A 23,579-nucleotide genomic window follows, 5' to 3' on the forward strand; every position below is an offset into this window, starting at 1 on the left:
TTGAATCCATGCGACCCTCAACTTTAACAAGATTCCCGGTGCCGTCATTGGCCACACAGCCCCAAAGCATGATGGAACCTCCACCAAATTTTACTGTGGGTAGCAAGTGCTTTTCTTGGAATGCCGTGTTTTTTTTGCCTCCATGCATAACGCCTTTTTGTATGACCAAACAACTCAATCTTTGTTTGATCAGTCCACAGGACCTTCTTCCAAAATGTAACTGGCTTGTCCAAATGTGCTTTTGCATACTTCAAGCGACTGTTTGTGGTGTGCTTGCAGAAGCTGCTTCTTTCGCATCACTCTCCCATACAGCTTCTCCTTGTGCAACTTGCGCTGTATTGTTGACAGATGCACATTGACACCATCTGCAGCAAGATGAAGCTGCAGGTCTTTGGAGGTGGTCTGTGGATTGTCCTTGACTGTTCTCACCATTCTTCTTCTCTGCCTTTCTGATATTTTTCTTGGCCTGCCACTTCTGGGCTTAACAAGAACTGTACCTGTGTTCTTCCATTTCCTTACTATGTTCCTCATAGTGGAAACTGACAGTTTAAATCTCTGAGACAACTTTTTGTATCCTTCCCCTGAACAACTATGTTGAATAATCTTTGTTTTCAGATCATTTGAGAGTTGTTTTGAGGAGCCCATGATGCCACTCTTCATAGGAGATTCAAATAGAACAACTTGCAAGTGGCCACCTTAAATACCTTTTCTCATGATTGGATACACCTGCCTATGAAGTTCAAAGCTCAATGGAGGTTACAAAACCAATTTAGTGGTTTAGTAAATCAGTAAAAAGTAGTTAGGAGTGTTCAAAACAAGAAACTGATAAGGGTGCCCATACTTTTGCGTGGGTCAAATTTTGTTTAAATGCGGATCGCACATTTTCTGTTAGTACAATAAACCTCATTTCAATCCAGAAATATTACTCAGTCCATCAGTTTTTAGATATATGAAACTGAAATAGCTGTTGCAAAAACCCAAATTGTTAGAAAGAAAAAAGGTTGACATTAATAGGGGTGCCCAAACTTTTTCATATGACTGTATGTGGCAATACTGAAGCAACATCTCAAGACATTAGCCAGGAACTAAAGCTTGGGTGGAAATGGGTGTCCCAAATGGACAATTACCCAAAGCATACTGCCAGACTAGTTACAAAGTGGTTTAAGGATAACAAAGTCAATGTTTTGGAGTGGCCATCACAAAACCCCGGTCTCAATGTTATTGAAAATGTATGGGCAAAGCTGAAAATGCAGGTGCGAGGAAGGCGACCTACAACCATGGCTCAGTTACACAAGTTCTGTCAGGAGGAATGGGCCCAAATTACTACCAACTATTGTGAGAAGCTTGTGGAAGGATATCTAAAACGTTTGACCCAAGTCATACAGTTTAAGGGCAATAGCACCAAATACTAATGAAATGTATAAACTTTTGACTTTGCAGAAAGTAATAGAAATGCCTTAAAACATTCTCGCTCTCTCTCATTATTCTGGCATTTGGAAAATATAAATAATTTTGGTTCCTAATTGACCTAAAACGGGAAAGGTTTATTCTGATTTCATGTCAGATAGTGAGGAAAAACCTGCATTTTTCTTTTTAGATAGTGAATGTAAATGTCTGGTTTCAACTGTATGTCCAATGTACAAAGGCGGTCATTGCGCAGGATGAAGCCCTGACGGACCTGTCAATAATCATTAATGGGGCAAACCTGTCCTGACCTCATAGGGCTCAGACTGCCGCTGTCATTGAGAGTCACCAGTCTGGATACCCGGCTCTTGTGTTCAGCTCACAGAGGACGACCATTGTGATACTGTAACTAACCCGTAATGGGTGAGCTGAATTATATAAGGATCTATTATCCTGGCGGTGTTACCGAGCTTTTATACAGTAATTAAACTTGTACATAACTTGATAACAAGTAGGTAACAGAATAAAAGTTGAGGTTTGGTGCACGTCCGCCTATATGTTCTACCTCCTCAGTAAAGATATACATGTACAGTGCACCACACGGCGGCCCAGGATTAGGAGGAATAATCCCCATCTCAGGATATAGTCCAATGCACAGCAGCCACATTAGAGCAATCACTTTTGGGAGACACAACCCCTAAACATACCATTGCAACATAATTATACTTGCGTATAACTTGTCGGATTCTCTTCATCTGTTCATCCAGGTTGCAGGCCCAGACCTCGCAGATGCGCTGGCTGTGATCCACTGTTGCTGCAGGCATAGTGGTTCTGGAGGAGGTGCTCAGAGGGAGGCATCAAAATTTTGCATGTGGCCACAGAAGTGTTTCATAGGTGGAGGGGTGGGTTACTGCTGCAAAGCTGAAACATGAGAAATCATGAAAAATGGGTTCACAAAGCACTGGAGGCGAGGCAACAAGATGCATATTTGCATATCACAGATAAGCTGCACATCTTCCAGGCAGAACGTCCGCTGCACATTACCGTACCATCATTGTGGTTGTGGATAAGACTATATTGTGAAATCTACATGAATGTCACGGTCTGCAGGAAGCTTTGGATTTACCACAGAACTCAATCTTCTCATTGCAAACCCAAAAATCTGTGGTGAAAAACTGCAGCAATTATTGACATTCAGGCGCATTTTCAAGTCAGTGCAATTTTTGCTACGGCTTTTCATCAGATTTTACTAAATTGCTGTGACCCCTCAGATACTTACCCACCAGTCATAAATTTAGTAGTTTATTATTGCATATTGTAAAAAGAAGCTACCATGTAATGCAGAGACGGGCTCAGCCTGCTATGGAAAGCACAACCTTTATGTTGCTCAAGAAACTGATGACCCCCAAATACATTGTATTGATATCGATGGGTTTGGCCAACAGTCTAATGTGCATAGGGGGCCTCGGATAGATGTCCCCCGCGAGTGACGTCACTGGTCTCTGCACGCTGAGTATTCTGACACCGCTCTGTTGCCGCCTCGTCACTGCTGATCTGAGTAGACAGCAGAAAGCACACTGTTAGGCATAAGCCACACGGCGAGAAAATCTGTGCGAGTGGAGTGTGATAAAACATCGCATTCCCCTCGGACCAATTCTAGCCGGTGTGTCAGCACACATGAGCGATTATTTTCTCAGCCCTAATCGGACCGAGAAAACAATCGCGCATGCTGCATGTGTAATGCGAGACTCTTTCTCTTGCACCCATTCAAGTGAATGGGGCGAAAGAAAAATCGCACTGCACTCGTGGTACACCAGTGTACTGCCAGTGCGGTGCGAGAACGGCAATAGCCGACTACGGAGGAGAGAGGGAGGAAATCCCTCCCTTCCTCAGCGCCGGCCCGCCCCCCGCAGCTGAGGTCTGCTCACGTGATCGGAGCTCAGATGCAGGCACACTAGTATGACACTCGGCTCCTGCTGTGCTGCCAGCGCGAGCCGAGTCTCATGCAAGCATCGCAGTAGTGCCCCATGTGGCCCCAGCCTTATTGTGCACATCGCACAGTGCACAACGCACAGGGACTGATGACGCTTCATTTCAGGGAGGAAGCAGAGGCTGCGTCAGTGACCAGATGATGCTTTGAGTATCCCAGCATGTAATAGGTATTCAGCTAGCACCTCTTCACACCTATTGGATGTGCGGGTCAGTCTTTTTGTATATTTGTAGTGCATCTCTCTCTGATTGAGCACTCCGCCCTATAACAAGGCTGTGTTCACTCCCCTTTATAGCTGGAATCTAGCTGCCCAGACATGGAGGTTTTAACTCAGATAGAGACATTATGCCCAAACATGGAGGATTTTTTACCCACATAGTGGCATTTCAGGTTAGGTTCTCGATATACAGAGATTACCTTGCCGTTGGTTATCGGGCTCACATGCATTGGCCAATACATAAACTAAACATCTCTTTTTTCAAATATTCCTATAGCAGTAATGCAATGCCAGAATTAATTTATTCATTGTTAGCATTTCAGTGTGCAGCTGTATATGTTTCGTAGTTACAATGTTTTTTCAGCTAGCACCTGTTCACACCTATTGGATGTGCGGGTCAGTCTTTTAGGTATGCTCAAACGAAACTCATCAAAAAGGAGTGAAAAAAATAAAAAAATCAGTTAGGTAGTGTAGTTAGGGAAGGAGAGGGAATTTTTAATACAAGTATATTAAAAAAAAACAGTTTAGATTGAGAATAAATAGATAAGGATTTACATTAAATTACTTTGGACCACCCCTTTAATTGTCTAGCATGTCTGAATTTGAACTGACGATCCTTTTGTTCTTTTACAGATGAGCAGAGATGTATTGTAGTGGCTCGGTTATAGACACACAGGAATGCTTGGCTCCGGTGTATTATAGATATGGCTGTACATTCGGCTGGAGCACTGTTTGGCTGACAGTCATCTTAGGCCTCATTCACACGTCAGTATTTCGTCAGTCTTTGTATAAAAAATTCAGGAGCGTCTTCAAAACACAGAACAGGGGTCAGTCTTCCAATTATAGTTTTTCTCTGTGAATTCCACTCCTGACTTTGGCATAGAAACACTGACGTGTGAATGAGGCCCGAGGTGTATGGAGGGTTTATGGAGATGTAGGCCAAACATGTATTCTTCCCAACGCTGTATATACGCCATCAATCAGTTCAGCCAAGCAGGCCCCTGTTCTCCATGCAGGCAGAGAATAAGCAGACACCAGACTGGTGGAGACTTATCTACTACTGGAGCAAAGGATTGGGAATGCTAATGTCACTTCTTTTATGGATGATAAGGCTAGTTTCACACTTGTGTTTTGCGGCATACGTTGCAATCCGCCGCCTTGAGGAATTACGGTAACCGTTGCAGGAATCCGTTTATTCCTCAGAGGCTTCTATTAAGGGCGGATTGCAACGGATGGGCTTGCGTTGCATCCGCTCAGCGGCACATCAGTTGTTTTGTCGGTGACCGTCGGGCGGAGGGAACGCAGCATGTAGCATTTTTTGAGCGGCGGAATCCTTTATTTTTTCACTGCGCATGCTCATCTTTTTTTTTCTTTTTCTAAATCACAGAAACTTTCATTTGTCTCTCGATGGCCGAACGATCAGCTGAGCGCCCGGCAGCTGGCTTTTGAGAGCGCTCAGCTGATCGCCCGGCTTTTGAGAGTGATCAGCTGATCGCCCGGCAGCCGGCTTTTGAGAGCGCTCAGCTGATCGCCTGGCTTTTGAGAGTGATCAGCTGATCGCCTGGCTTTTGAGAGTGATCAGCTGATCGCCTGGCTTTTGAGAGCGCTCAGCTGATCGCCCGGCGGCCAGCTTTTGAGAGCGCTCAGCTGATCGCCCCGGCTTTTGAGAGTGATCAGATGAGCGCCCGGCAGCCAGCTATTGAGAGCGATCAGCTGATCGCCCGGCAGCTGGCTTTTGAGAGCGCTCAGCTGATCGCCCGACTTTTGAGAGTGATCAGCTGATCGCCCGGCGGCCAGCTTTTGAGAGCACTCAGCTGATCGCCCCGGCTTTTGAGAGTGATCAGCCGATCACCCGGCAGCCGGCTTTTGAGAGCGCTCAGCTGATCGCCCGGCTTTTGAGAGTGATCAGCTGAGCGCCCGGCAGCCAGCTATTGAGAGCGATCAGCTGATCGCCCGGCAGCTGGCTTTTGAGAGCGCTCAGCTGATCGCCCGACTTTTGAGAGTGATCAGCTGATCGCCCGGCGGCCAGCTTTTGAGAGCACTCAGCTGATCGCCCCGGCTTTTGAGAGTGATCAGCCGATCACCCGGCAGCCGGCTTTTGAGAGCGCTCAGCTGATCGCCCGGCTTTTGAGAGTGATCAGCTGAGCGCCCGGCAGCCAGCTATTGAGAGCGATCAGCTGATCACCCGGCAGCTGGCTTTTGAGAGCGCTCAGCTGATCGCCCGGCTTTTGAGAGTGATCAGCTGATCGCCCGGCGGCCAGCTTTTGAGAGCGCTCAGCTGATCGCCCCGGCTTTTGAGAGTGATCAGCTGATCACCCGGCAGCCGGCTTTTGAGAGCGCTCAGCTGATCGCCCGGCTTTTGAGAGTGATCAGCTGATCGCCCGGCAGCTGGCTTTTGAGAGCGCTCAGCTGATCACCCGGCTTTTGAGAGTGATCAGCTGATCGCCCGGCGGCCAGCTTTTGAGAGCGATCAGCTGAGCGCCCGGCAGCCGGCTATTGAGAGCGCTCAGCTGATCGCCCGGCTTTTGAGAGTGATCAGCTGAGCGCCCAGCAGCCAGCTATTGAGAGCGATCAGCTGATCGCCCGGCAGCCGGCTATTGAGAGCGCTCAGCTGATCGCCTGGCTTTTGAGAGTGATCAGCTGAGCGCCCGGCAGCCGGCTATTGAGAGCGCTCAGCTGATCGTTCACAATAGTCTGCCGCTGGTAAAACTGTGGAAAAAAAAAAAAAAAGCAGATTCCGTTGTTTTGCAGCATCCGTTGCATCCGTCACACAACGCAATGCAATGGATGCCGTTCAACGCAAGTGTGAAACTAGCCTTATTACTGAAGTCAGTGAGAGATGGGATTATCTATTTTTAATGGGAGAAAAGGGGGAGATTTTTTTAATCTATGTTTTTTCATATTTTTCAAAAATATTTTTACTTTCACTGTATTTATTAGTCCCCTTAGAGGACTTGAAGCTGTGATCTCTGGTTGTTTGTGCTATACACAGCATTGCAGCTTAGGTTTCCATGGTTACGACCATATGTTTATGTGGACAGAAAAGTACAAAAGTTATGGCTTGAGAAAAAAACAAAAAATGCAAACATGGCAATTGGCTGCATCTGGAAGGGGTTAAATGGCTCCGAGAAAAAAAACCCTCTTCAGAAACTTTAGGATTTGCTTTTTGAAATGGAAAAACCTCTTCAAAAACCCCACAAACAGTACCTTTGAAAAATTGGTCATTTTATAACACCCCCAAAAAACTCTGCACATCGCCTGCACTGCTGATTGAGCTACACTTTGGCTGCTAGAGGGTTAAATGAGGCAGAGCCGGTGCGATCTATGCGGTATAGTCAGCGCTTCTAGTGCGTTCCCAGAATGCATCAGCCGGCTGCTTCCAGAGAGTAGCAGCAGGGAGTCTCCCCACACACTGCCCGATCAGGGAGCTGAGCCGCCCCACCAATGGTATCAGACAACAATGAGGGGGAAGGAGCCATAATAGAACGTTGGCAACAATCAGAATGCAATAATCGCCTTTCATTGATACTTGAATCTTTCCTGTTCTCTTTGTGGCCCCCTCCTGATTTTGGCTTACAAAGACTAATGACTAAATAGTGTGAATGAGGCTGGTTTTAGAAGAGTCTATGTAAAATCATCAATTATTCATCCAGAAAATAAAGGCATGCTATTCATCCCTACTCCATCTGTATGGCATCCAAAGAGTGTACCAGACCAATTACAATTTTCTGCTATAAGAATTGCAATCTATAGGATCTTTTTTTTTGCACCCATAGAGCTGAACGGGCGAGAATCATCCAGACAATGGACGCTAATCGTGCACGTTGTGAGTGTTCTCCGGAGGTTTTCCTGACATATACCACCATATAGTTGCAATAAAGCTGCTTTCACACTACGTTTTTTTAACATGCGTCATGAACGTTTTTTTAACGCAAAAACGGATCCAGTGCAAATGCGTTTTCATTTCAATGCATTTGCAATGGACTCGCGTCAACATGCGTTCACCTGCGTTATAGTAAGGGTACAGCAACTTGCAGTTTTTTAACTTTTTTCAAAAACGCTACTTGTAGCGTTTTTGAGCTGCGTCCAAATACTGTTTTTCACTGGATCCTGACTATACTGCACGCAAACGCATGTGCACGCTGGCATGCTGATAGACAGGATCCTGCTTGCTCTACTGAGCATGCCCAGAAACCAGCCTCGAGTGATCAGTCTCTCTCTCCCCCTCCCTCTCTCTCCCGCCTGAGAGTGGCGGACGCTTGTAACCAAGGTAAGTATCGGGTAACCAAGCAAAGCGCTTCGCTTAGTTACCCGATGTTTACCTTGGTTACGTGTGCAGGGAGCAGGCAGCCCGGCTACTAGCAGCTACGGACGCTCGTAACCAAGGTAAATATCGGGTATCCAAGCAAAGCACTTCGCTTAGTTACCCGATGTTTACCTTGGTTACCAGCATCTGCAGCTGTCAGATGCCGGCTCCCAGTCTCTCTCATTCAGTTCCCCTCACTCCCGATCACATGACTTCAATGCCCGCCCATAAACTTCAAGTGGCAGGATCCTGCAAGATAACAAATGCGTTTTTCATTGTAAAAATAGGATCCACTTTTACAGCAAAAAAACGTTCATGACGCATGTTAAAAAAAACGTAGTGTGAAAGCAGCCTAAGTGACCATTCAGCAGACGGAGGCCAAAGTATGTTCTTATTCCCTCTGTTTGGCCAGTATGTGTCAGCAAAATATTTGTTTGACAGGTTGCAGCTTACTTATATGGAGGAGTCATGACACAAATGTATGCCACGTAGTATCTGTGTCTTTCCAGTGGGTCCAATGGTGGACAGATGCTGCTGTATCCAGCCTGACTACCTCCGGGGCAGAACAGCGCTGGGAATCGGCATAATGTGCAGCAACTTTACTGACATATAGAACGGAGCCGCAAAGAGAAAACCGCCTTCAGTACCCGGCCCGACTGAAATGGAAGCATTGCTGACTTTCTACATAGAATACTGAATTGTAGGAGCAAAAGTATTAATTCAGTAATATGAAAACATGTAATCACTGACTATGGACCCAGTCATAAAAAGGGCTGTTAGATACTTCACAACCACTTAATAGCTCCAGTCTGGTGTAGAAAATACAGTGGAGCCTTGGATTAGGAGCATAATTGGTTCCGGGGTTGTGCTCTTAAACCAAGTTACTCTTATATCAAAGCAAATTTTCCCATAGGAAATAATTAAAAAGCAGATAATTGGTTCCACAACCCAAAAATATTTACTGTATTTATACAAACTTATAGTAATGCAAAATAATGTGCTGCATTCATATAAAATTGTTATAGTACACTAATACAAAATACTGTACAGTAAAAAACTACACAAATGAAATGTTAGCTTGTAATAGAATTGTTGGTGTGGGGCAGGTACTATAGAGAGAAAACAATGTATAAATATGACATTTATTCTAGTACAGTACACAAAAAAAACACCCCAAATCTATTCTCCCCAAAATAAGGGCATAACTAAGCCATATGTTGGGTAGGAATATAGCCCAGGCAATTACATTACAGTATAAGCAATGTGCTGCACTGGTTAGCAGAAAGAAAGTCCAATACTGTATCCACAAATGCAAATTGATAGACCTGCTAAATAGTATATACTGTGCTGTACAATTGTATACAGTATACAGTACATATGTACTTTGTTACCTCCAGAGTGGGTCAAGGTGGCTTTACACACTGCAACATCGCAAACAACATCGCTGTAACGTCACCGGTTTTGTGACGTATTAGCGACCTCCCCAGCGACATTGCAGTGTGTGAAACACATCAGCGACCTGGCCCCTGCTGTGAAGTTGTGATCGCTACAAATCGTTCAGGACCATTCTTTGGTCCTTTGTTTCCCGCTGTGCAGCATGATCGCTAGAAAGTCTCAGTGTGTAAAGGGGACTTTACAGCGACTCCGCGGCTCTGTCTGTGTAGCATCCTGATTAGCGGTCACCTGTGAAGGATTCACCGGTGACCGCTAATCCCCCGAGTGACTGAAGTGTCCCCCCCTCTCTCATACTCACCGATCCCCGGCGCTGCACGGCGTTCACACTGCTCCAGCGGCTTTTCCTTTTTTGAAAAAGCCGGCCGCTCATTAAACAATCTCGTATTCCCTGCTTTTCCCCGCCCACCGGCAAATATGATTGGTTACAGTGAGACACGCCCACACGCTGAGTGACAGGTGTCACACTGCACCCAATCACAACAGCCGGTGGGCGTGTCTATACTGTGCAGTAAAATAAATAAATAATTAAAAAATCCGGCGTGCGGTCCCCCCCAATTCTAATACCAGCCAGATAAAGCCATACGGCTGCAGGCTGGTATTCTCAGGATGGGGAGCTCCACGTTATGGGGAGCCCCCCAGCCTAACAATATCAGTCAGCAGCCGCCCAGAATTGCCGCATACATTAGATGCGACAGTTCTGGGACTGTACCCGGCTCTTCCCGATTTACCCTGGTGCGTTGGCAAATCGGGGTAATAAGGAGTTATTGGCAGCCCATAGCTGCCAATAAGTCCTAGATTAATCATGTCAGGCGTCTCCCCGAGATACCTTCCATGATTAATCTGTAAATTACAGTTAAAAAACACACACACCCGAAAAATCCTTTATCAGAAATAAAAAACACTAACAAATTCCCTCATTACCAATTTATTACCCACAACAAAGCCCTCCATGTCCGGCGTAATCCACGGTCCTCCAGCGTCGCATCCAGCTCTGCTGCATGCAGGTGACAGGAGCAGCAGAAGACACCGCCGCTCCTGTCACCTCCACGCAGCTAATGAAGAGAGCCGTGTGATCGGCTGAGCTGTCACTGAGGTTACCTGGATCCAGCGGTGGATGCAGCGGTGGCCGCGATTAACCTCAGTGACAGCTCAGCTGATCGCGCTATTCCCTTCATTAGCTGCGTGGAGCTGACCGGTGTGGCGGTGAGTAGCGCGATCAGCTGGACTGTCACTGAGGTTACCCGCAGCCACCGCTGCATCCACCGCTTGATCCAGGTAACCTCAGTGACAGCTCAGCCGATCACACGGCTCTCTTCATTAGCTGCGTGGAGGTGACCGGAGCGGCGTTGTCTTCTGCTGCTCCTGTCACCTGCATGCAGCAGAGCTGGATGCGACGCTGGAGGACCGTGGATTACGCCGGACATGGAGGGCTTTGTTGTGGGTAATAAATTGGTGATGAGGGAATGTGTTTGTGTTCTTAATTTCTAATAAAGGATTTTTCGGGTGTGTGTGTTTATTTACTGTAACTTACAGGTTAATCATGGAAGGTATCTCGGGGAGACGCCTGACATGATTAATCTAGGACTTATTGGCAGCTGTGGGCTGCCAATAACTCCTTTTTACCCCGATTTGCCAACGCACCAGGGCAAATCGGGAAGAGCCGGGTACAGTCCCAGAACTGTCGCATCTAATGTATGCGGCAATTCTGGGCGTCTGCTGACTGATATTGTTAGGCTGGGGGGCTCCCCATAACGTGGGGCTCCCCATCCTGAGAATACCAGCCTGCAGCCGTATGGCTTTATCTGGCTGGTATTAAAATAGGGGGGGACCGCACGCCGGATTTTTTAATTATTTATTTATTTACACAGCACACAGAGCCGCGCGGCATTAAATGAAGTCGGGTGAAGTTCACCTGCTTTTTTGACACGTCCCCAACGACCAGCTAGTCGCTCTGCAGGTCCGGATCGCTGTTAGGTCGTTGGCCAGGTCTGCCTGTTTGACAGCTCACCAGAGACTTTGTAGCGATCCCGGCTAGGTTGAGATCGCAGGTTGGATCGCTAGAAAGTCTCAGTGTGTAAACCCAGCTTCAGAGCGCGGTGAAAGGACAGAACCGGAAGTGTGAATGGGGAATATTGGGGATACCACCTTTTTTTTTTTTTTTTTATTAGTGTTCTATTTTTAATGGGGAAAAAAAGACGGAGATTAGGACTTATTTTTAAAATCTTTTTATTTTTTAATTGCTTTTACTAGTTCCCTTAGGGGACTTTATGATTACGCTGTCCAATCACTTCTGCTGTTCAGAGGAATGCTTCAGCATCGCTCTGATCAGCAAAAATATTGATGTTTTGAGAATTCCAGTGCTCCTGCCGCTTTCAGAGGAACTTCATCGTGACAGCGACAGGGGTCATCATTTGACCCCGCACTATACAATAAAACTCTAACCAGCTCGCCTCTTTATATTGTTGCAGCACTGTCTGAGCCGCACATTTGTATTGCAGCACTATCTGAGCCACACATTTGTATTGCAGCACTGTCTGAGCCCCACATTTGTATTGCGGCACTGTCTGAGCCCCACATTTGTATTGCGGCACTGTCTGAGCCCCACATTTGTATTGCGGCACTGTCTGAGCCCCACATTTGTATTGCGGCACTGTCTGAGCCCCACATTTGTATTGCGGCACTGTCTGAGCCCCACATTTGTATTGCGGCACTGTCTGAGCCACACATTTGTATTGCAGCACTGTCTGAGCCACACATTTGTATTGCAGCACTGTCTGAGCCGAAACATTTGTATTGCAGCACTGTCTGAGCCCCATATTTGTATTGCAGCACTGTCTGAGCCGCACATTTGTATTGCAGCACTGTCTGAGCCGCACATTTGTATTGCAGCACTGTCTGAGCCCCATATTTGTATTGCAGCACTGTCTGAGCCGCACATTTGTATTGCAGCACTGTCTGAGCCGCACATTTGTATTGCAGCACTGTCTGAGCCGCACATTTGTATTGCAGCACTGTCTGAGCCCCATATTTGTATTGCAGCACTGTCTGAGCCGCACATTTGTATTGCAGCACTGTCTGAGCCCCATATTTGTATTGCAGCACTGTCTGAGCCCCATATTTGTATTGCAGCACTGTCTGAGCCGCACATTTGTATTGCAGCACTGTCTGAGCCCCACATTTGTATTGCAGCACTGTCTGAGCCCCATATTTGTATTGCAGCACTGTCTGAGCCGCACATTTGTATTGCAGCACTGTCTGAGCCCCATATTTGTATTGCAGCACTGTCTGAGCGCCACATTTGTATTGCAGCACTGTCTGAGCCGCACATTTGTATTGCAGCACTGTCTGAGCCCCACATTTGTATTGCGGCACTGTCTGAGCCCCACATTTGTATTGCGGCACTGTCTGAGCCCCATATTTGTATTGCAGCACTGTCTGAGCCCCATATTTGTATTGCAGCACTGTCTGAGCCCCATATTTGTATTGCAGCACTGTCTGAGCCGCACATTTGTATTGCAGCACTATCCTCTAGCAAGCCTGAAAACTATATGTAAAATGGAGTAATTTTTTTTTTTAAAAAAAAAAACTAAGATGAAAAAATCCCTCCCCCTCCACCAGAGAAAGCGCACATCTGCCATCACTATAGAAGTCAGATCAATCAAAACATCAAATTTACGAATTTATATGGTAAACAAGTCTGCCATGTGGCACTGCAATCCCCCCCAAAATGTACGACAAACATCATATAATCCCCATAATGGCACCAATAACACAAGCACAGCTATTACAGGAAAAAGAGGAAAACCTGACCCTGAGGACACATCAGACACACTGCAGATGGAACATCCCTCTAACAGCCCGCACTGTGCCACACATCACCATGTACTGGTCACAGGGGCAGGAGGTCACAAGTGCCAGTTATACGTGGGCTTCAGCCCCTCACATAGCTCCACTGTGCACAATGGCGCCTCTCCTGCCTGCCCCCAGAGCGCCCCCCACCGCCACATGAGGGGATGCTCACCTCCCCTTTCCTCCCACTATGCCCGCTCACCAATATGTCTCCCCCGGCTCAGCTCCGCGTCACGGCGGCTCTCTATGAGGTCATGAGAGGGTAGAGGCTAAAGTCAAGCGGACGAAAGGACCTTTGCTGACGTCATGACCGGAAGGGGCGGGGCATCCGACAAGATCGGCGATACCAGGAAGGTTGCGTCTAGATCAGAGTTGATTTTTTGTGGTCCTCAAAAAATCAACTCTGATCTAGCTGCTTCAGTAGTGAGCCGGCTATATCGGAGTTGATTTTTTGAGGCCTCATTTTTTCCACTCTGATTTAGCCGGCTCACTACTGAAGTGTCTAGATCAGAGTGGGTTTTTTGTGGTCCTCATTTTTTCAACTCTGATCTAGCCGGTTCAGTACTGAAGTGACTAGATCAGAGTTGATTTCTTGAGGCCTCGCTGCAGTCACATGTTTTTGGTCACCTCATTTTATCCACTCCGTTCTAGCTGCTTCACCAGTGAGGTGGCTAGATCAGAGTGGATTTTTTGATGATCTCTGTGATCTTTTCTCCATACAACACAGTTCAGTTTCTACAGCAGGGGCTGGAATCAGATTTATAATTGGAATGATTTCATGTTTTTATTTATTAGATGCTCACACTGTTATATTTATTATTTTTTTCCAAAGGGCAAATTTTTATTTTCATTATTATTATAACTTACATTTTATTATTATTTTTTACAATATAAATAATTCCACACAGCGCTGATTGTTCAGTTTTGCTGGAATTTTAATTTTACTGTATTTCCACAAGTCGTGGCCGCAGGACTGACATTGAAAGAGTGGGCGGAGCCTCACAAGGAAAAACGGAACCGCGCAGCTGACAGTCTTCATAACTTACCATATTGGATCAGAGTGGATTTTTTGAGGATCTCTCTGTAGCCTTCATTCTGTACATTTGGTACTGAGGTGACTGAAATTTAGTTTTTTGAAGAGTGGGAGGAGCCTCACGGCGAAAAACGTAACAGAGCGCAGCCGATAAAGTGCTTATAATTTCACACATTGTGTCGTAGTGGATTTTTTGAGGACCTCATTTTAGCCACTCCGTTCTAGCTGCTTCAGTAGTGAGCCGTCTATATCAGAGTGAATTTTTTGAGGACCTCATTTTAGCCACTACATTAGGTACATTTGGTACTGAGGTGACCGCAATGGATTTTTTCGAAGAGTGTGAGGAGCCTCAAAGCAAAAAGCGTAACAGTGCGCAGCTGAAAGTCCTCATATTATCCACATTGTGTCGTAGTGGATTTTTTGAGGACCTCAAAAAAGCCACTCCGTTCTAGCTGCTTCAGTAGTGAGCCGTCTATATCAGAGTGGATTTTTTGAGGACCTCATTTTAGCCACTACATTATGTACATTTGGTACTGAGGTGACCGCAATGGATTTTTTCGAAGAGTGTGAGGAGCCTCAAAGCAAAAAGCGTAACAGTGCGCAGCTGAAAGTCCTCATAATATCCACATTGTGTCGTAGTGGATTTTTTGAGGACCTCAAAAAAGCCACTCCGTTCTAGCTGCTTCAGTAGTGAGCCGTCTATATCAGAGTGGATTTTTTGAGGACCTCATTTTAGCCACTACATTATGTACATTTGGTACTGAGTTGACTGCAATGGATTTTTTCGAAGAGTGGGAGGAGCCTCAAAGCAAAAAGCGTAACAGTGCGCAGCTGAAAGTCCTCATAATATCCACATTGTGTCGTAGTGGATTTTTTGAGGACCTCAAAAAAGCCACTCCGTTCTAGCTGCTTCAGTAGTGAGCCGTCTAGATCAGAGTGGATTTTTTGAGGACCTCATTTTAGCCACTACATTATGTACATTTGGTACTGAGGTGACCGCAATGGATTTTTTCGAAGAGTGTGAGGAGCCTCAAAGCAAAAAGCGTAACAGAGCGCAGCTGAAAGTCCTCATAATATCCACATTGTGTCGTAGTGGATTTTTTGAGGACCTCAAAAAAGCCACTCCGTTCTAGCTGCTTCAGTAGTGAGCCGTCTAGATCAGAGTGGATTTTTTGAGGACCTCATTTTAGCCACTACATTATGTACATTTGGTACTGAGGTGACTGCAATGGATTTTTTCGAAGAGTGGGAGGAGCCTCAAAGCAAAAAGCGTAACAGTGCGCAGCTGAAAGTCCTCCTAATATCCACATTGTGTCGTAGTGGATTTTTTGAGGACCTCAAAAAAGCCACTCCGTTCTAGCTGCTTCAGTAGTGAGCCGTCTATATCAGAGTGGATTTTTTGAGGACCTCATTTTAGCCACTACATTATGTACATTTGGTACTGAGGTGACCGCAATGGATTTTTTCGAAGAGTGTGAGGAGCCTCAAAGCAAAAAGCGTAACAGTGCGCAGCTGAAAGTCCTCATAATATCCACATTGTGTCGTAGTGGATTTTTTGAGGACCTCAAAAAAGCCACTCCGTTCTAGCTGCTTCAGTAGTGAGCCGTCTATATCAGAGTGGATTTTTTGAGGACCTCATTTTAGCCACTACATTATGTACATTTGGTACTGAGTTGACTGCAATGGATTTTTTCGAAGAGTGGGAGGAGCCTCAAAGCAAAAAGCGTAACAGAGCGCAGCTGAAAGTCCTCATAATATCCACATTGTGTCGTAGTGGATTTTTTGAGGACCTCAAAAAAGCCACTCCGTTCTAGCTGCTTCAGTAGTGAGCCGTCTAGATCAGAGTGGATTTTTTGAGGACCTCATTTTAGCCACTACATTATGTACATTTGGTACTGAGGTGACTGCAATGGATTTTTTCGAAGAGTGGGAGGAGCCTCAAAGCAAAAAGCGTAACAGTGCGCAGCTGAAAGTCCTCCTAATATCCACATTGTGTCGTAGTGGATTTTTTGAGGACCTCAAAAAAGCCACTCCGTTCTAGCTGCTTCAGTAGTGAGCCGTCTATATCAGAGTGGATTTTTTGAGGACCTCATTTTAGCCACTACATTATGTACATTTGGTACTGAGGTGACCGCAATGGATTTTTTCGAAGAGTGTGAGGAGCCTCAAAGCAAAAAGCGTAACAGTGCGCAGCTGAAAGTCCTCATAATATCCACATTGTGTCGTAGTGGATTTTTTGAGGACCTCAAAAAAGCCACTCCGTTCTAGCTGCTTCAGTAGTGAGCCGTCTATATCAGAGTGGATTTTTTGAGGACCTCATTTTAGCCACTACATTATGTACATTTGGTACTGAGTTGACTGCAATGGATTTTTTCGAAGAGTGGGAGGAGCCTCAAAGCAAAAAGCGTAACAGTGCGCAGCTGAAAGTCCTCATAATATCCACATTGTGTCGTAGTGGATTTTTTGAGGACCTCAAAAAAGCCACTCCGTTCTAGCTGCTTCAGTAGTGAGCCGTCTAGATCAGAGTGGATTTTTTGAGGACCTCATTTTAGCCACTACATTATGTACATTTGGTACTGAGGTGACTGCAATGGATTTTTTCGAAGAGTGGGAGGAGCCTCAAAGCAAAAAGCGTAACAGTGCGCAGCTGAAAGTCCTCATAATATCCTCATTGTGTCGTAGTGGATTTTTTGAGGACCTCATTTTAGCCACTCCGTTCTAGCTGCTTCAGTAGTGAGCCGTCTATATCAGAGTGGATTTTTTGAGGACCTCATTTTAGCCACTACATTATGTACATTTGGTACTGAGGTGACCGCAATGGATTTTTTCGAAGAGTGTGAGGAGCCTCAAAGCAAAAAGCGTAACAGTGCGCAGCTGAAAGTCCTCATAATATCCACATTGTGTCGTAGTGGATTTTTTGAGGACCTCAAAAAAGCCACTCCGTTCTAGCTGCTTCAGTAGTGAGCCGTCTATATCAGAGTGGATTTTTTGAGGACCTCATTTTAGCCACTACATTATGTACATTTGGTACTGAGTTGACTGCAATGGATTTTTTCGAAGAGTGGGAGTATCCTCAAAGCAAAAAGCGTAACAGTGCGCAGCTGAAAGTCCTCATAATATCCACATTGTGTCGTAGTGGATTTTTTGAGGACCTCAAAAAAGCCACTCCGTTCTAGCTGCTTCAGTAGTGAGCCGTCTAGATCAGAGTGGATTTTTTGAGGACCTCATTTTAGCCACTACATTATGTACATTTGGTACTGAGGTGACTGCAGTGGATTTTTTCGAAGAGTGGGAGGAGCCTCACGGCGAAAAACGTAACAGAGCGCAGCCGATAAAGTGCTTATAATTTCACACATTGTGTCGTAGTGGATTTTTTGAGGACCTCATTTTAGCCACTACATTATGTACATTTGGTACTGAGGTGACTGCAATGGATTTTTTCGAAGAGTGGGAGGAGCCTCAAAGCAAAAAGCGTAACAGTGCGCAGCTGAAAGTCCTCCTAATATCCACATTGTGTCGTAGTGGATTTTTTGAGGACCTCAAAAAAGCCACTCCGTTCTAGCTGCTTCAGTAGTGAGCCGTCTATATCAGAGTGGATTTTTTGAGGACCTCATTTTAGCCACTACATTATGTACATTTGGTACTGAGGTGACTGCAATGGATTTTTTCGAAGAGTGGGAGGAGCCTCAAAGCAAAAAGCGTAACAGAGCGCAGCTGAAAGTCCTCATAATATCCACATTGTGTCGTAGTGGATTTTTTGAGGACCTCAAAAAAGCCACTCCGTTCTAGCTGCTTCAGTAGTGAGCCGTCTATATCAGAGTGGATTTTTTGAGGACCTCATTTTAGCCACTACATTATGTACATTTGGTACTGAGGTGACTGCAATGGATTTTTTCGAAGAGTGGGAGGAGCCTCAAAGCAAAAAGCGTAACAGAGCGCAGCTGAAAGTCCTCATAATATCCACATTGTGTCGTAGTGGATTTTTTGAGGACCTCAAAAAAGCCACTCCGTTCTAGCTGCTTCAGTAGTGAGCCGTCTATATCAGAGTGGATTTTTTGAGGACCTCATTTTAGCCACTACATTATGTACATTTGGTACTGAGGTGACTGCAATGGATTTTTTCGAAGAGTGGGAGGAGCCTCAAAGCAAAAAGCGTAACAGAGCGCAGCTGAAAGTCCTCATAATATCCACATTGTGTCGTAGTGGATTTTTTGAGGACCTCAAAAAAGCCACTCCGTTCTAGCTGCTTCAGTAGTGAGCCGTCTATATCAGAGTGGATTTTTTGAGGACCTCATTTTAGCCACTACATTATGTACATTTGGTACTGAGGTGACTGCAATGGATTTTTTCGAAGAGTGGGAGGAGCCTCAAAGCAAAAAGCGTAACAGAGCGCAGCTGAAAGTCCTCATAATATCCACATTGTGTCGTAGTGGATTTTTTGAGGACCTCAAAAAAGCCACTCCGTTCTAGCTGCTTCAGTAGTGAGCCGTCTATATCAGAGTGGATTTTTTGAGGACCTCATTTTAGCCACTACATTATGTACATTTGGTACTGAGGTGACCGCAATGGATTTTTTCGAAGAGTGTGAGGAGCCTCAAAGCAAAAAGCGTAACAGTGCGCAGCTGAAAGTCCTCATAATATCCACATTGTGTCGTAGTGGATTTTTTGAGGACCTCAAAAAAGCCACTCCGTTCTAGCTGCTTCAGTAGTGAGCCGTCTATATCAGAGTGGATTTTTTGAGGACCTCATTTTAGCCACTACATTATGTACATTTGGTACTGAGTTGACTGCAATGGATTTTTTCGAAGAGTGGGAGGAGCCTCAAAGCAAAAAGCGTAACAGAGCGCAGCTGAAAGTCCTCATAATATCCACATTGTGTCGTAGTGGATTTTTTGAGGACCTCAAAAAAGCCACTCCGTTCTAGCTGCTTCAGTAGTGAGCCGTCTAGATCAGAGTGGATTTTTTGAGGACCTCATTTTAGCCACTACATTATGTACATTTGGTACTGAGGTGACTGCAATGGATTTTTTCGAAGAGTGGGAGGAGCCTCAAAGCAAAAAGCGTAACAGTGCGCAGCTGAAAGTCCTCCTAATATCCACATTGTGTCGTAGTGGATTTTTTGAGGACCTCAAAAAAGCCACTCCGTTCTAGCTGCTTCAGTAGTGAGCCGTCTATATCAGAGTGGATTTTTTGAGGACCTCATTTTAGCCACTACATTATGTACATTTGGTACTGAGGTGACCGCAATGGATTTTTTCGAAGAGTGTGAGGAGCCTCAAAGCAAAAAGCGTAACAGTGCGCAGCTGAAAGTCCTCATAATATCCACATTGTGTCGTAGTGGATTTTTTGAGGACCTCAAAAAAGCCACTCCGTTCTAGCTGCTTCAGTAGTGAGCCGTCTATATCAGAGTGGATTTTTTGAGGACCTCATTTTAGCCACTACATTATGTACATTTGGTACTGAGTTGACTGCAATGGATTTTTTCGAAGAGTGGGAGGAGCCTCAAAGCAAAAAGCGTAACAGTGCGCAGCTGAAAGTCCTCATAATATCCACATTGTGTCGTAGTGGATTTTTTGAGGACCTCAAAAAAGCCACTCCGTTCTAGCTGCTTCAGTAGTGAGCCGTCTATATCAGAGTGGATTTTTTGAGGACCTCATTTTAGCCACTACATTATGTACATTTGGTACTGAGGTGACTGCAATGGATTTTTTCGAAGAGTGGGAGGAGCCTCAAAGCAAAAAGCGTAACAGTGCGCAGCTGAAAGTCCTCCTAATATCCACATTGTGTCGTAGTGGATTTTTTGAGGACCTCAAAAAAGCCACTCCGTTCTAGCTGCTTCAGTAGTGAGCCGTCTATATCAGAGTGGATTTTTTGAGGACCTCATTTTAGCCACTACATTATGTACATTTGGTACTGAGGTGACTGCAATGGATTTTTTCGAAGAGTGGGAGGAGCCTCAAAGCAAAAAGCGTAACAGAGCGCAGCTGAAAGTCCTCATAATATCCACATTGTGTCGTAGTGGATTTTTTGAGGACCTCAAAAAAGCCACTCCGTTCTAGCTGCTTCAGTAGTGAGCCGTCTATATCAGAGTGGATTTTTTGAGGACCTCATTTTAGCCACTACATTATGTACATTTGGTACTGAGGTGACTGCAATGGATTTTTTCGAAGAGTGGGAGGAGCCTCAAAGCAAAAACCGTAACAGAGCGCAGCTGAAAGTCCTCATAATATCCACATTGTGTCGTAGTGGATTTTTTGAGGACCTCATTTTAGCCACTCCGTTCTAGCTGCTTCAGTAGTGAGCCGTCTAGATCAGAGTGAATATTTTGAGCACCTCATTTTTGCCACTCCATTCTAGATGATTCACTAGTGCGCTGTCTAGATTGGGCCCGTGAGTCACTGTGGCCCCGTGGACCTCCTGCCGACGATCGTACTTTCATTTATATCGGCATCACCATCACAGATGCCAATACAATTGACAGGAACAATGCGAGGAGGAGCAGAACACTCTATTTCTAATCATTCTACTACTATGTGTCTGTGAGACACTGATGTTTCTGCATGAGGACTGCGGTTACTAGAGATGAGCGAGCCTCTGAAGGCTCCGTTCGAGGTGCCGTTCGACGAACCGTTTGACGAACCTCTTGAACCCCATTGAAAACAATGGGAGGCAAACACCTAAAAACACATAGAAAACACCTTCAAAGGTGTCCAAAAGGTGACAAACAACTCACAACATACCACAAACACATGGGAAAGTGACAAGGACATATACTCATGCGAAAACAAAACAGCTGGACGAGGAAAAAGAGCAGGAGACACAGATATAGGCATGGCACGCCCTTCTAAAATCATGTAAAACACAGCAAGGGGACTCTAAGCAGAGTCTCCCTTTTTTCCAAAAATTGGGCCACACACACCCCTTCAGTGGCATCACTTGTGCCCCAGTTGCAAACTTGACCTGTTGATTTGCATCAAGCACATTCAAAAATACGCCAGCCTTAACTGTCTTCAGGATGACACCGGGGTAGGTAGCAAAGTCCTTGCTGAACTATGACTTGTTCATCTTGGATCATTTTTAAAAACACAGCAAGGGGACTCCAAGCGGAGTCTCACTTTTTTCCAAAAATTGGGCCCCACACACACCACTTCAGTGGCATCACTTGTGCCCTAGTTGTAAACTTCACATGTTGACTTGCATCAAGCACAATCCAAATCCACAAGCCTTTACTCTCCCCAGGATGACACCGGGGTAGCAAAGTCCTTGCTGATCCATGACTTGTTCATCTTGATGAACGTTAGTCTGTCCACATTGTCACTGGACAGACGCGTGCGCTTATCTGTCAGCACACACTCAGCAGCACTGAAGACACATTCAGAGACAACGCTGGCCGCGGGACATGACAAGATCTCCAAGGCGTAAGTGGAGAGCTCTGGCCATTTTTCAAGATTTGAAGCCCAAAATGAGCAAGGCTCCATTTGCAAAGTCATGGCATCGATGTTCATTTGGAGATACTCCTGTATCATCCTCTCCAGCCGTTGACTATGTGTCAGACTTCTTGTCTCTGGTGGCCTTGCAAAGGAGGGTCTAAAAAATTATGGAACGATTCAATAAAACTGCTGTTACCACCAGATACGGTGCTACTGGTACGATTTGACTGTTGATGACGAGACAGTCCCCTGTTTGTCAAGTTACAACTGGGAGATTCACTCCCTGCACCTGCACGGTTGTTTGGTGGAAAAGCCAAGCTAAGATCGAGTAACAGCTTCTGCTGATACTCCTGCATACGTGCGTCCCTTTCTATGGCTGGAATTATTTTGCAAAACTTGGACTTGTACCGGGGATCTAAGAGTGTGGCAAGCCAGTAGTCATCATTACTTCTAATTCGGACAATCCGAGGGTCATGTTGAAGGTAGTGCAGCAAGAAGGCACTCATGTGTCTTGCGCATCCCTGCGGACCAAGTCCTTGCTGTGTTGGTGGCGGCGAGGTGATAACCATGCTGCCTTCCTCTGACATATCCTCCCAACCTCGAACAACCGAAATTTGACCAAGGTCTCCCTCATCAGCTGAGTCTTCCATGCCCATCGACAGTTCGTCCTCCATTTCTTCATGGGCTCCTGCCCCTTCCTAAACAGTTTGGCTGCTACCATGCGCCCTTGTTAATCCCTCTCCCCCACTGTCCCATGCCTGCCGCCTTGGTGATGATGAACGTCTGGTCCTTGTAGATCTTGTTAACCCTTCCGTTGTCATGCTAATAATGGCATTGTCAGCGCTAAACATATTCGTCGCCATGTCGAAGCTGTGCAGAAGGGTGCATAGGTCCTTGATCTGAGACCACTCCATCAGCGTGATCTGCCCCACCTCTGCATCTCGTTGGCCCAGGCTATACGTCATAACGTATTGCACCAGGGCTCGGCGGTGCTGCCACAGTCGCTGTAACATGTGGAGAGTCGAATTCCAGCGTGTCGTCACATCGCATTTCAGGCGATGAACCAGCAGGTCGAAAGACCTCTGCAGCGATGCAAGTCGGTCAGCTGCGGCGGTTGAACGGCGGAAGTGAGCAGAGAGTGACCGTGCCCTGTGCAGAAGCCCATCTAGGTCGGGATAGTGGGTGAAAAATTGCTGGACAACAAGGTTCAAAATGTGAGCCATACAAGGCACGTGTGTCACCTTGCCCCGGCGAGGGGCCGCACCCAGGTTTGCAGCATTGTCGCACACGGCCTTACCTGGCTGCAGGTTGAGTGGAGACAACCATTTACGAAACTCTGAGTGCAGAGCTGACAACAACTCCTCAGCTGTGTGACTCTTATTTCCCAGACATTTCAACGTAAAGACCGCCTGATGCCGTTGAGCTCTACTGCCAGCATAGTAAGGAGGTGTGTGGGATTCCTTGTGCACAGTTACAACGCGGGTGGCCTGACCACACAGGCTTTGGGCGGAGGTGGAGGACCCAGATGAGGTTGAGGAGGCAGAAGCAGTGGAGGAACTTCGACATACAGAGGATTGACGCACAAGTCGTGGGGACGGCAAGACTTGTTCAGCAGACCCCTCACCATCTCTCACCATAGTTACCCAGTGCCCAGTCAGCGACATGTAACGCCCATGTCCATGCTTACTGGTCCAAGTATCGGTGGGGAAATGCACCCTGTCACACACAGAGTTTCTCAAGGAAGCGGCGATGTTGTGTGCGACATGCTGGTGTAGCGCAGGCATACCTTTCTTGGAGAAGTAGTGGCGACTGGGCATCTGGCACTGGGGCACTGCGACTGATATAAGGTCTTGAAAATCCTCTGTGTCCACCAGGTGGAAAGGCAGCATTTCGGT

The 23,579-nt window shown here is 46.0% G+C and overlaps 1 protein-coding gene across 2 annotated transcripts in view; it reads right to left on the reverse strand.

Moving 5' to 3' along the window:
• CNOT7 (CCR4-NOT transcription complex subunit 7) overlaps positions 1-13,521 on the reverse strand; it is an 85,773-nt gene extending 72,252 nt beyond the window's left edge. The window contains exons 1-2 of one of the 2 annotated variants that reach the window (XM_075334407.1): positions 13,424-13,521; positions 2,112-2,325 (exon numbers count right to left, since the gene is read on the reverse strand). In XM_075334407.1, the coding sequence (XP_075190522.1) occupies positions 2,112-2,228 (117 nt within the window). In that variant the 5' untranslated portion in view covers positions 2,229-2,325; positions 13,424-13,521. Of the gene's footprint in view, positions 1-2,111; positions 2,326-13,423 lie in introns of those variants that run through there. The other variant, XM_075334413.1, reaches the window with a different exon arrangement.
• Between the last annotated feature and the right edge of the window lie 10,058 nt (positions 13,522-23,579).

This window comes from Anomaloglossus baeobatrachus, chromosome 1 (assembly GCF_048569485.1).
Source record: "Anomaloglossus baeobatrachus isolate aAnoBae1 chromosome 1, aAnoBae1.hap1, whole genome shotgun sequence".
Taxonomy (NCBI): domain Eukaryota; kingdom Metazoa; phylum Chordata; class Amphibia; order Anura; family Aromobatidae; genus Anomaloglossus; species Anomaloglossus baeobatrachus.